Source organism: Ochotona curzoniae, unplaced genomic scaffold (genome assembly GCF_017591425.1).
Source record: "Ochotona curzoniae isolate NIBS_2020 unplaced genomic scaffold, NIBS_Ocur_1.0 contig_2210, whole genome shotgun sequence".
NCBI classification, from domain to species: domain Eukaryota; kingdom Metazoa; phylum Chordata; class Mammalia; order Lagomorpha; family Ochotonidae; genus Ochotona; species Ochotona curzoniae.
In genome coordinates this window covers 33,661,366-33,675,525 of record NW_024465369.1, presented here as the reverse complement: position 1 = coordinate 33,675,525, position 14,160 = coordinate 33,661,366, and the positions used below count along the sequence as shown (strand labels likewise).

The following is a 14,160-nucleotide window of genomic DNA, read 5'->3' as shown; positions in this document are numbered from 1 at the left end:
AGACACAGACAGCTCGTTAGTTTCAAGACAACCAAGTTCACTGGCCGTGACTGTCTTAACTTTTTCCATAGCCACGACTGCTCTGGGACTAAGGAAAAACAGACACCAAGAACTGACAGGTTGAGAAGTAATGGCAGCCGATGAGGATCAAGGGAAAACAGTCGCGAGACTGGAAGACAAGGTCCTTTTCACCTGATCTTTACATTTTAGGATACTGACAGCCACATCTTTACTAACAACTCCCAGGCTTTGACTTGGTAAAAAATAAAAAAAAATCATACAACACATCATTATAGATAAGAGATCTCATTTTCAGATTACTCAATGATTTTCAGGACAATTTTTTAAAAGGTTTTGTAAAATGAAGATGAGTCCTATGTCCATTTCTCACTACCATCATGAAAATCAGGTCCCAAATATCTGTCAAATTGCTATCTGAATATGTCAGGGTTCTGACTGAAGAATCATTGCCTCTCCTCCAAGGTTCTGGTACACACACTGTATGTCTCACTAGCTATCAGAGAATTGGATTTGCTGTTGTGCTTCTAACTAAGCTCTCTCCCTCGGAAATCACACAGTAACTGACCTGCAATAAAATTAGTGATTTGCTGCAGAACACCTGAAGTAATTCTCATGACACTGAACTTCTGACAACCTTTTTGGGTAAAACCACATAATTTTAAATTGTTAATGAATATATTTTATTCCATTTAAAAAAATCTGATTCAAAGTTTATTTTTTATTGAGAAATATAAAAAATTGAGAATCAGATTGACTTTTTAATGAATAAAATATATGTCTTTTCTTTTAAAGAAAAAAGATGCCATTAATTTAAAAATGAAGCTCAGAGGATAAGAAGGATCCTGAAGAACATTTGATTCATGTATTTCTGATGTGATAGCAAAAAGAGGATATATTCTAAATGATATCATGTCACACAAATGTTACAGGGGAAGGCAAAATTAAATGCAGTTATCACTAAATCAATAGACAACATGGACCAAGAACTTATGTTCTTTTCTAGGCCCTCTCTGCATCTCATGTATTATTATGTACAAAAAAAGAAAAAAATCAAAGTGCTGATCTATTAAAGAAATCAATTAATAATGAAATGCAGGACTGAAAGGATAATGCTGGGATTCATCAAGGCATGCTATGGTTTGGAATTACCAGTCATTTGATCCTCTTACACCTGCCGAAATGGAAACAGGAATCACTCACGATTCCCATTTCCATGGATTGACAAATAGGAGAAAAGCAAAACACGAACTTAAAATCAACTGAGATCCAAGGTTGATTAAAATCTCAAGGAATATGGAAAAAATGGTCAAAATCCATTACAATGTATTTGAAACAAAAAATTTTCAGAGCATGTTTTGTGATTGAAGTTTGTACAGGGAAGGTCCCTCTGGTGAAAGACAATTTCTAGTTGGCCCTTCGGCCAATCAGGCTGATCAGGATAATTTCCTGTAATGGTCTTTGACCTGTAAGAGATATGCAAGAAAAAGAAAACGCATGCGTAGCTGGCATAGAACGATTTCCAAGCAACAGTAAAGAGCATTCCAAGCTTTGCCCTGTCACTCTATAGCCGCGATAACAAAAGAACACACTGAAGAAGCCTCTTCCTCAGGAGAAACACAAATGTTTCCAACATGCAGCAGGTTAATTAAACACAAGCACCCATTGTTGGGAATTTCAAAATGGACAAGAAATTTAGGAGGATTTTTTATGCATCTTTGAAATCAAATCCCAAGCCAGATACAGTGAATTTTTTTTTTTAACAGCATTTGGTGCACTGGGCTATTAGAGAGGCATAAAACCTTTTGTGTATACAAATATGACAATTTTCTTCATTGTTATGGGTGTTGTTTAATACCAGGGCCACAAAACAACTCACCTGCAATGAGGGCTCTTTGAGCATTTAAAAAAAAAAAAACAAAAACAAAAAACTGAGCTTTCAAGTGAAATAAATAAACACAAGCAAGCCCAGCCAGGGTGCACATTTGGAAACATCTGTTAAGGGGGCACATACAGCAAGCTGTCGCTTTGAGAGTTAGCCACCACAACCACAGCAGGTTCCACAGCTAGCAATTAAAAAAATTGATCAATTACCAAATACAGAAGTAGATCAATACTAGGCATCAGAAGTAAGCCTCTCTTTATCAGATGGCTGAGCATGGATCTCAGCCTTGTGGTAGGTGGCATCATAATGATCTTTCTTATTTCTCTTGAAGAAGCCACACTACAAAGAAGCAAGGTATTTAGTCAATGGTACAGTTCTATGTACAAGCTCTAAACAGAAGAACAACTCTGCAGGTTGCACCTGTTCTGTAAGGACAGCACATTTACAAAGAGACCACTTTGGACTCATCAAAAGTGAATAGTCACTGCCCTGTGTGACACTATGACAGCCTCAGGACACTCTGACATCAGGGCTCACTGGTCAAACAGTTACAGGGAAAACACTGATTCTTCAAAAATCCTAAGGACAAATTACCCTAAAAGGTAACAAGGTATACAAGTTTGATTGTAGCTTCGGGGAAGGAGGCAGGTTTCCTCCTGCAGGAGAAGCCTAAGAGGCTGCTGCAATTTGAAACAAAAGTTAGAAATTGGTTCTCCCAAGTCAAAGTTAGCACAGGTACAAATAAAATGAACTTAAGTGGCAAATGTTTTTCCACTTTTTAATATAAGTGTCATGGATCAAATGCTATCTACCTGAGGCCTTTGGATCTGCAGGGTGAACTGAAATATAAATTCAAATACACAGTCATGAAAGAATGATTGCTGTTATTTCCCCCAAATACCAGACTGCCCTATAGCCCTAAATGGCAGGAGCCCATGGTCCTCAGGCTAGGTCACTGTAAATGAGGATCACAGTATAATTCCACTTTCTACTATTATTTCCTTCATTCAATAATGGAAGACTTTTTCAGTTTACTTTAATCTAGTTTATAAGGCCATGAACAGCTTTTTGAAATATAACATGGTCAAATAAAATCTCTCCTGTAAAATTCCACTTTCTGTTCCGGCAGCTCATGAAGATAAAGAGTTAGCCTCACTGTGGACAATATGGTAGTCACTCTACTGGATGCGGCTTTTCAAACTTATACTAAATAAAAAATGCAATGCCTCCACGGCACTAGCCATGACTCAAGTGCCCCCTAGACACATGACCAGTGGCCTCCACAGTGGGTAGTACTGCTCTAGACACTGCCATCTAGATAATCCTAATATTCATGACTCTCCATCCAACACATAGTGGATACCCCAGTCAACTTTTTAGTAACGTGCTAATAGGGTCAGAAAAAAAATGGATCAGGAATCCAGAGTCCTGGCTCTTGGCTCCAATTGGGATTCTTGGGCACAACTATCTCTGTCCACAAAACACAAGCAATTGAATTGGATCAGAGAATGCTTTTATTTTACTTATAAGCAAGATCCTGTGCAGAATCCTGGTATCTAAAAGCAGACACAATGGATGACGTGGGGAATCTCCCACTGCCTTGTTAAGGTTTGCCACCAAGCCAGATGTACAAATCCCATTTAAAGATCACTGGAGGGGTGTGCAACTGGCACAGAGATTAAAACCCTCACTTGGGGTGTTTGCATCCCAAATTAGAGTGCCTGGTTTCAAAGCCAGCTTTGCTTCCAATTTAGCACACCTAAGTGAGGCAGCACTTGATAGTAGAAGAACTTGGGTCCCTGCCACACATGCTGGACACCCAGACTGAGTAGCAAGCTTCCGGCTTTGTCATGGCCCAGCTCAGGCTGTTCCAAACATTTGGGAAGTGGCCCAGCAGAGGAAAATCTCTCTCAATGTGTTTCTGCATTTAAAATAAATAAAGGGAAACTTTTATCAGTAAACTTGTTGTAGTTATTTTCAAAAAAGAACTAGAGTCCTTTCTAACCCTAAAATTTTATGACTTGAGTCCCATGTGGGGCTACAGCAGTTCTCTGATTATTCTATAGAGTCCCCTTGAGTGAGACTCTGGATATTCCAGAATTTAAAAAAAAAAAAGAAAGAAAGAAAGGAAGAGAGAGAGAGAAACAGAAAGAAAGAAAGAAAGAAAACCCTCTCCAACAGAGTAAGTTCATCTAGTCAACTCCACTCATCAAATAGCTAGGACAAAGCGGAGCTTCTAGGAGGTGACAGGATGTGCTTGACATTATACATAGCTTGGATTTCCCAACTCTCAGCTCACTGAGGACTAATGACTGCCAGGGAGACCTCTCCTGAAAACAACCTTGCTATCTCACCAAGATCACCTCCACAGGTCCAACTGCAAATCCAGTTTTTGGTATCAAAGTCATTCTCATGTGATTTCCCTGCTTGGGTCGGATGTCCCAAGAAGAACCAACAGCCAGGAGTCAATACCACACGCCAAGAGGAGTCTCATACTAGAAAAAGGGGAAATGACTTGGAGAAATAAAGCAAAATAGAGATGTTCAGTATTTGAAAGGCTATCATGAATTTTTGGCTGCTCTGCTCTTGGATCCAGAGAAGTACAAAGGATGATTAGATCTTGCAGGATTCTTTGGTACACCCAAAATGTTCTGGGCCTGATATATTGGCCAGAATTTGGGGCATTTTAGGAAATCATACACTGTACACATGATCCCAATGTAATAAAAATGTTGATATTTCTGCAGCGAAGCTCAAGCAGAAAGATTAAAAATCGTGTTGGACTTCGCTGCTAAGCAAGTCAGAACTTTTGGAATTTGGAGTTGCTGATCAGGGACTTCTATGCTTACTGGGAACACTCCAGAATCAATGGGCTGCTATTTTCGGCAACGAGAGTCTGTATTCACAAGCCTTTTTCCAAATGTAGAGTATTTACAGGCAGCAATGAGCAGGGAGAAGACTTTGACATTTTATTTTTAGTCTAAGGACTGTTCTAAGGAGGAACATTAATTATATTGAGCCCAGATCCTCCTTATCTGTAGATATCTCAAAATGTTGGTGCAAGAATGGAGTCAGGAGAGAATGCACATTTTTCAAAAACTTTCTGAGGACCACTGGAGATAGAGTCACTCACTCGCTGTACACTGTGCTTCTGGTGGCCCAGCTGCAGGACACACGCCCCAGCGGTTTCCACCAACACTTCTTTACAAGCATTAAACTGACTGGAATACAGATTCAGGCTGTTCTACCGCCCAGCAATATGGTGTAAGTTACTTAGACCTTAGGTGTACAAAACATTTAAGTAGTAAAATTTAAACTTTATCAATAAACATGCCAAATTATAGGTATTCATTTCAGAAACATCACATTATTTAACAAAAATTAAATCATATACAAACTGTCAGGTAGCAGCTTATAGTAAATGTCTCTTAAAGTTGCTGTCAGAAGCATTTCAGGACAAAATTTTGAGAGAGAACAGTAATGAGAAAAAAAGGAAAAACATACTATGGATGGGTGAGAATTCACATTTTTAACACATGAAGAAAGCTGGTGTCGTCAGACTCTCACAGTAGGTGGGACTTACCTTCCATAGAGCAAGCACTAACAGAGCAAGCATCAAAATCCCAAGCAGGATAGCCACGAGGATGCTCCACCAGGGTATCACTGAGTACTGAGCCACCGTCTTGGAGGGAAACACGGTCACACGAACCTGGGTGGCACAAAGGAAGGCAAGGTCACCACCATGCGAGCGAAGTTAGCTGGGGGAGAGCTAACATCAGGCAGGGGTTTGCAGCTTAAATCTGCACACATTTTGAACAACGCAGCCTACAGATGGAGGAGATGACCTTCAGATGCAAGGTCCCTTTGACTTAACGTCAGAATATTGCTTCAAGACACAGTCCTTAAAGATATCTTCCCCAGAGCTGACCAAGTTTTTTCACTAATGTGCCATTTAAAAAAAAAATCGTTACCAACAAAAGCAGAGGAAAACTGTGCATTGAACCATTCTACAAAGATCAAAACAGAGGCAATCGAACTTTATCTTCATCACTGGGTATCTTTTTGATAATGGTCACACATTTAATTAGTTTTTCAGTAATGGAGAGAAAAGGTTCAATTTATGCACAATTAACCTCCACTCTACTTAGGTTTTAAAGATGTTGTGAAATGTGAAAATAAGAATGAAGCTGCAGGCAAAGATCGTCATAAATGATATAATTTCCCAAAGTGGCTTGATGCCATCCCCTAACAAAATGTGTATTTATACACTGGATGCCCTTATGTATTCAGGAGCAGCTGAACTCCAAACCTCCAATAGTAAACAGAAATGGGCACAGCCTTTACTCAGAAACTTAAAAGGTTACTTTTGGCAATGTGTTACCAATCAATCATGCCCATTAACATATGTGCCTTATGTGTGAAAGATCATTACAATTCAAGTGGACTTTAGTGATTAAAGTCAAGGACTATTTCTTCAAGCATGCAAAGTTTCAATGGAGACTTGGAACATGATTTTGTAAACTACACTGATTAGAGAGCTACCAGTTTGAAGTATCTGGCATTTAAAAAAAAAAATTACTTGGGTTTCATCTCTTTTTAGAAAATGTATTTATTAGAGAAAGAGACACACAGACAGAAAGAGATCTCCCCTCTGCTGGCTGACACCACTAAAAACCCACTGCAACAGCTCAGGTTGGGCCAGGATGGAACTCAAAACACCAGGAACTCGATCCAGGTCTCCTCCCTTGTGGGTGGCACAGATCCAGTTACTTAAGCTGTCACCTTCTGCCTTCCAGAAAAACACATCTTCATGCAGCTGGAATCGGGTGCAAGCCAAGCCTCAAATGCAGGCATATGTGATGCAGGATGCAGACATCCCATGCAGCATCTTCACTGCTACACCAGTTGCCTGCCCCTGGTATGTCCGAATTAGGAACGTGTAAAGGAGAAAATAAGCAAAACCGAGGACTGCTCTTGGTCATGTGCTCCATGTTAGTGAACCCCAGGTGCTACTCTATGTCTACGACAAGCTCGCTCTTCCTACACAATTGTTTTGGAAAGCCCTCTCCTTATGGACTGCTTCTTTCTGGTTCACCTAGAAAACTGCAGGTCAACCTCAGTCCACTCCTGGAAGAGAAGGGCAGGCAGGAGCTCCCCTTTGCAGGTTTCAGCCTGCTCTACCAACAACAGGAAGGCAGACACCTGCCGCTGCTACCACGCCACCACTGTGTTTCCTGTAGTGCTCTGTGTTCCCCTAGGCTCCCAGCCCCAGGCAATCAGTCCCCCTGCGCTGCTTCCCCTCCCTACCCCCTTCCCCAGCAAGCACCTCAACTGAAGCTTAAAAAATATTTTTAGCTTCACACACAAAGGAAGGAAGAAGAAAGTCAAAGACCAATGCAGACAAAGTAAGTACTGTCACCCAGCTGGTGAGCTGCTGCCACATCCCCAAAGCAGCATTTCATTAGCCTTTGCCAGACCCTGTTTAACTTTGCTTCCCTGCAATCCAGTACTGGGTAAGCACATGGTGCTGTCCTGTGTGGGGGAAGCAAGCGGTGGAAGATTCATCCTCATTTGTAAGAATGGGTTCTGGGGTACAATCTGCTGGAATAGTGGCTAAAGCTGCTCGCCTCCAACAGCACCATCCTGTATGGGCGCCAGCTGAAGTCTCAGCTGCACCACTTCTAATCCAGCTCCTCACTGTAGCCTGGGAAAAGCAGCGGAAGATGGCCCAAGTATTTGGGTTCCTGTACCCTCAAGGGAAACCAAGAAAAAGTTGCTGGTTCCTGACTTCATTTTGTCCCATTCCAGAAGTTGAACAGCAGGCGGGTTCTCTCCCACTCTCTCTGTCACTCTTTCAAATAAACAAATTAGTCATTTAAAAAAAGTGAGTTCACATAATGTGGAAGCAGAGGAAGAGACTGGGCATAGCAAAAAGAGTCCGTCTCACTGTTAGAATCACATCACACAACACCAACTCTCAAATGGCCAACAACAGGGGAATTGCTCCCATAAATGGTTGCCAGGCAACAGACTCAGGGGTGATTAGGATAATTCTGCATTGAAGGGTGGTAGGGATTCCAATAAAAGCTCTAAGCCCCAGGCCTGGGGTCATGCAAACAAAGGCTGGGAGCCAATCAGATACCTGATATCAAGGACTGAGGTTGGGGCAGGCATTGTGACACAGCTGGTTAAGTCACCACTTGTGATGTTACTGGAATCCTGTATCAAAGTGCTAGTTTCAGTCCTAACTGTTCTACTTCTTTTTCCCTTTCTTTTCCTTAAGATTTACTTATTTATTTGGAAGGCAGAGTTCCAGAAACAGGAAAATGGAGAGAGCGAGAGATCTTCCATTTGCTGGTTCACTTCCTCAATAGCTACAACAAACAGAGCTGGGTCAGGCTGAAACCAAGAGCCAGGAACTTCTCAGTCTCCCTCGTTGAGTGACAGTGGCCCAAGTACTTGGGCCATCCTTCACTGCTTTCCCACACCATAAACAGGGAGCTGGACTGGAAATGGAGCAGCCAGGACTCAAACCCCTGTGGGATCCATCGCGACATTAAAGATTCTAGTGCTGGGCCTGGCGGCCTGGCCTAGTGGCTAAAGTCCTCACCTTGAATGCCCTGGGATCCCATATGGGCACCGGTTCTAATCCCGGCAGCCCTGCTTCCCATCCAGCTCCCAGCTTGTGGCCTGGGAAAGCAGTCAAGGATGGCCCAAAGCTTTGGGACCCTGCACCTGCATGTGGGATACCCGGAAGAAGTTCCTGGATCCTGGCTTCGGATCGGCATAGCATCGGCCCTTGCGCTCACTTGGGGAGTGAATCATCGGACGGAAGATCTTCCTCTCTGTCTCTCCTCTCTGTATATCTGACTTTCCAATAAATAAATAAATTTAAAAAAAAAAAAAGACTCTAGTGCCAACTCTGACTACTATACTTTTTCTTCTTCTTTTTTTTTTAAGATTTTTAAATTTTTATTGGAAAGGTGGATATACAGAGAGGAGGAGAGACAGAGAGGAAGATCTTCCATCCGATGATTCACTCCCCAAGTGGCCACAACGGCTGGAGCTGAGCCAATCTGAAGCCAGGAGCCAGGAACTTCTATCCAGGTCTCCCACACAGGTGCAGGGTCCCAAGGCCTTGGTCCACCCTTGAGTGGCTTCCAAGGCCACAAGCAGGGAGCTGGAAGGGAAGCAGGGCTGCTGGGATTAGAACCGGCACCCATATGGGATCCCAGCATGTTCAAGGAGAGGACTTTAACCACTGTGCTATCGTGCCGGGCCCTGTTGCACTTCTGATTCAGCTTCCCACTAATGTGCTGGGGAGAGTAGTGGAGGATGGCCCAAGTGCTTGGGTCCTTGCTGCCCACGTAAGAGTCACAAATGGAGGTCCCATCTCCTGGATTTGGCCTGGCTTAGCTCTAGCTGTTGTGGGCACTTGCAGAATAAAACACTGCTTCTCCCTCTCTCCATTTCTTTCTCTTTTTCAAATAAATAAATCATTTTAAAAAAACCACTGAAGCCAGTGTCTGGGCTCCGCCCACATTTAAGAGTGAAGGTGCTCTGGGGTCTAAGAAGGCAGCTGGATTTCACCATTTGTTGACTTTAGTTATCAACTCCAGTTTCTTTTGGGTGCAACAGGAATGAAGCTAGGGTACTGCAATTCCCAGAGCTGAGAAATCTGTCATCTTGTCATAGCAATCATGACAGATAACAGCTTAAGTTGAGTACAAACTACCTTTGAGTTTCCCAACTTCAAAATCCATCCTCCCCCTTGGTTTCATTCAGTTGCAGGCATTGCCATGGGATGACCTACCCTGGTGAACTTCACCTGTCACTCATCCATAGGGCAAAGGGGCTGAGCCTCTCCTCAAGCGTTAAATCCCATCAGCAGTGGGCAGTGCTCAGACCACATGAGCTTCCAGGGACCGAGATACTTCTCCTAAAGGACTCTGTGATGGAATATTCCCAGCTCCTACTCAACGTCAGTATACAACATCGCCTGATGAAAGGATAGTTATATCTTCCCTAAAGCCATCCACTAAATACATCTTTTAAAAAAAAGACATCTTCCACTCCTAATAAAAAGGATTCATATCTCAGGTTCTCTTCATTTAGAGACAAAGGATCTGAGGGGGCTGGTGATGTGGCATAGCAAGTACAGCTGCCACCTGAAATGCCAGCATCCCAGATGGGTGCCAGTTTCTGTCCTAGCTGTTCTACTTTGGATTCAGCTCCCTGCTAATGGCATGGGAAATGCAGCAAAAGATGGTCTAGGCATCTGGGTCCCTTGGATGAAGCTCCTGGCTTTGACCTGGCCCAATTCCGGTCATTGCATCCATCTGGGAAGTGAATGAGCATTGCATAAAAGATCTCTCTCTTTCCATCTAACACTAACTTGCAAATAAATTCTTAAGAAAAAAAAACAACAATCTTACCCCTCGAAGAATGAAGTGGTTGTTTTTACCTATTGTATTTTCTGGGGATAATTTCTACTTGCTTCCTTGGAATCAACTGAGGGTATAGAACGATAGCCAAGGAAAGAACATACAGCATGTAGCACAGCTTAGACACACAGTCCTAATAGGTACTTGTTAATGGATACACTTAAAGGACACTAAAACAACCATCTTTCTTGGTTCACCTATGTGACTTCACTCTCCGACAGTATCTTAGTTTACAAGTGTTTTCTTGGGACAGGCATTATGCCTAGTGATCAGGATACCCACATTTCATATCACAAGGCCTGGGTTCAAATCCCAGCTCATACACCGGATTCCAGCTTCCTGCTCATGTAGACCCTGAGAAGTAGAGCAGATGGCTCAGGTGACTGGGTTCCTGTCGCCCATGTGAGAGACCTGGCTTGAGCTCTTGGCTCCAAGTTTCAGGTATGACCAGTCCCAGCCATCTGATGACGGCCATCTGATGAAGCTCTTTCTTCCTGTCTCTCTTGGCTACTCAAAAAAATTTTTTTAATTAAAATGTTTTATTAAAAAGTGAACACAAATCTCTTAAAATTGGTGTAAGAAACAAATTTTTTCTTAAGCTTTTTTTTTAAGCAAAAAAGAAGTTTGGATATTCAGATCATAGATAAGGCTGAACTGCTCAACTTCCTTTGCTTCCATCTCCAAAGGAAATTACCTTCAGGAAAGGATAGATAAAACCAAGATAAAGATGAAATTGCCAGCCACATAAGCGCAAGAATAAAAAGGAAGGCATTGTGACACTTGGATTAAGCTCACATTTGCAGGTCCAGAAAAACCGCACCTTGAAATGACAAGGCATGCAGATATGATACCTGGGCTATTATGTCTCGGAAATCACAGAAAATCGATGTACCACAAAACTGGAGAAGAGAAAATGTCTCAATTTTCCAAAGAAAAGGGTTCTAGACGTGAGACTTACAAGGAGTAAGGACTCCACTTATCATTAGGCTTGAACTCTCCCAAGAAAGTCCTGAGGACATAAAATGCCCAAAGCAGCCAAGGTTCTGGTTCCTGGGCCAGAGCCATCAGAGGAACTGGCCTACAGCTCTACTGCGGCCAGAATCAAAGCACCTGATGAAACCCTGCAAGCCAGGGGGCTGCTCTGTGAACTTGAGGGAGAGACAACCTTCTTTGGGCTCAGTTTTTCATCTGAATCTGGGATCTGAAGATTTAGTGGGAAATCAAATGTCATGAATTCAGGAGCCTTGGAGTCAAACTATGCGTTTCAATCCAGGATGCCAAAGCATATCCCTTGTCTGGGTCTGCTTCCTTGTTCCTAAAACAGGTGTCACTCTTTTGAAGCTTAAGTGACAGAATATAAAGCACCCAGCAAACTGTGAGAATCTTAATACTAATGCATTATTCTTTCCAATCCTTTCCCTCTAACTCATTTTAGCTCTAAAAATCCCGGAGCCTTTTAAGATTACTGACTTACAGCTACAGGAAGTTACAGCAATCACCTTCAGACACACAGAGAATGCATTCCCAAGAAATTCTGGTTGACTTCAAGTTCCATTTCAAGCCTTAAGCTGTAGGGGCCAGCGCTGTAGCATAACAGGTACAGCTGACATGGCATACAGTTGCTGGCTGGTGTCCCAGCTGCTCCTCTTCAGATCTAGTTTCCTGCTAATGGCTTGGGAAAGCAAACATCCAAGTGTTTGGGCCCCTGTACCCATGTAGGGGACCTGGATGAAGCTCCCAGTTCTTGTTTTGGCCTGGCTCTGAACAGGCCTTTTTTTTTTTTTTTTAAAGATTTATTTATTTATTGGAAAGTCAGAGAGGAGGAGAGACAGAGAGGAAGATCTTCCATCCGATAATTCACTCCCCAAGTGAGCGCAACAGCCGATGCTATGCCGATCCGAAGCCAGGATCCAGGAATCTCCTCTGGGTTTCCCACGCAGGTGCAGGGTCCCAAAGCTTTGGGCCACCACTGACTGCTTTCCCAGGCCACAAGCAAGGAGCTGGATGGGAAGTGGAGCTGCCGGGATTAGAACCGGTGCCCATATGGGATCCCAGCGCACTCAAGGCGAGGACTTTAGCCACCAGGCCTCGTCGCCGGGCCCTCCGAACAGGCCTTTGCAGCCTTCTGGGGGAGTGAACCAGCAGATGGAAGATTTCTCTGTCTCTCTTTTGCTGTAATTCTTTGAAATAAATAAATAAATCTTTAAAGAAAGAGAAAGAAGGAGAGGTAGAGAGAGAGTGAGGGAGGAGGAGGCAAAGAGAGAGAGAGAGAGAGAAATAGCTTTGCTGTGGCACTTGCAAAGATAACAAAGCCAGGATGCCCACGTGCTAATGAGCCTGGTGCAGTCCTGGTTTACATCACTTCCCCCAGCATCCAACCTGGCATAATGTGTCCCATGCTGGTTTAGAGGATACAGTCTCAGAACACCCTGAAGTCCACTACTACAAAACCCACTATGACCAGGGAGGCTCTCTGAGTTTCAACTAGCAAACAAAAGATGCCAGAACAGTTCCATCAACAAACTTGCGGTAACGCACAGTGGTGTTCTCCAGTCTTCTGCAAAACATTCCCACTCGGTACCCACTAAGACATGCAGTCCCTCAGGCCTGAGTCCCCTACAACGACACCCTCACTGATGGCTCCCTACAAGGTCCTGCTCCTGCCCAGTAATTTTGGTCAATTATCTAGATGAGGACCTAGAAAGCATGCTTCCCAGTTTTCAAAAAGAGAAAGTTCACAGGACAGAAAGCTGAGAGAAATGATGAAGGTTCAAAATTGCCTTGCAACTGGAAATAATGGACCCAGAGCAAAGCACACAAAATTTGAAGACACACTTAAACACTTAGATTTCAAAATATGCTTTTCAAGGGGCTGGAGCTATGGCATGGTAGCTTAAGCCTCTGCCTGCTGTGTTGGCATTCCATATGGCTGCCGGTTTGAGTCCTAGCTTCTCCATTTCTGATCCAGCTTCCTGTTAATGCACCTGGAAAAGCAGCATAAGATGGCCCAAGTGCTTGGGTCCCTGCATCCATGTGGGATCTCTAAGCTCCTGGCTTCAAACCAACCCAGCCCCTGCTCTTGCAGACATTTGGGAAGTGAACCCCCAGATTTTTTTTTTCAATGATTTTTGTTAAATGAAGGTTGGTGTGGCAGGGCCTGAAGACTGTCATTTGTTTTCTCCATGGAGATCCCAGGACTATGAGGGAAGTTAAACAGCCAACAGCATGATGCCAGGGCAGCGTGCAGGGAAATGGCCTGTAGAAGCTAAGGGAGGTCAGGGCACCTCTCACCTGCGTGCCTGCATTGGGTAGCTTGAGGTTCTCAGCCACAGATGTCACATCAATGGAGGCCCGCATGAGGATGTCCAGGTAGTTGAGTTTGGAATATTCCTGTGTGTGGACAGTGAGTACATGCGTTAGGGAGGTTGGAAACATCGTCGCTGGTGGCAGAGGGATGCCTGCAGAGGACAGACTCGTGGCAGGGCCACACCTCTAGAAATGTGCTGTTCCACAACCTCGAGCGCAGGATAAGGGAGGCCTTGCTGTCCAGGCCCTGCAGCGGGCACCTGATGTTCACACAGTTCACGTTCATGCTGCAGTTCTAGGGCAGAGAAGAAGACGGAGTCAAAACACAGCAGTCCCGGCGTCCTCTCAGCCCCTGCCACTCGCAGCTCCTGAAAAATACTCACCAGGGTCTGGTATTTCCTTTCAGCAAACAGAGAAAACTTGCGGCCATCATCAACCTGCTTTTCAGCAATTTCCCGTTTCCTTCTGGAGTGGTGAGACTCCTGCAAAGAGTTAACAGCCACAACA

General features: G+C 43.6%; 1 protein-coding gene across 4 annotated transcripts in view; it reads right to left on the bottom strand.

Annotated features, from left to right (window-relative positions):
* The window catches only part of ITGA6 (integrin subunit alpha 6), a 78,468-nt gene that overhangs the window by 2,117 nt on the left and 62,191 nt on the right, over positions 1–14,160 (bottom strand). For 2 of the 4 annotated variants that reach the window (XM_040971720.1, XM_040971719.1), the window contains 4 exons: positions 14,037–14,135; positions 13,838–13,948; positions 13,639–13,737; positions 5,487–5,612 (listed from right to left, as the gene is read on the bottom strand). In XM_040971720.1, the coding sequence (XP_040827654.1) occupies positions 5,487–5,612; positions 13,639–13,737; positions 13,838–13,948; positions 14,037–14,135 (435 nt within the window). Of the gene's footprint in view, positions 1–2,112; positions 2,243–5,486; positions 5,613–13,638; positions 13,738–13,837; positions 13,949–14,036; positions 14,136–14,160 lie in introns of all 4 variants that reach the window. The other 2 variants (XM_040971721.1, XM_040971722.1) reach the window with 2 other exon arrangements.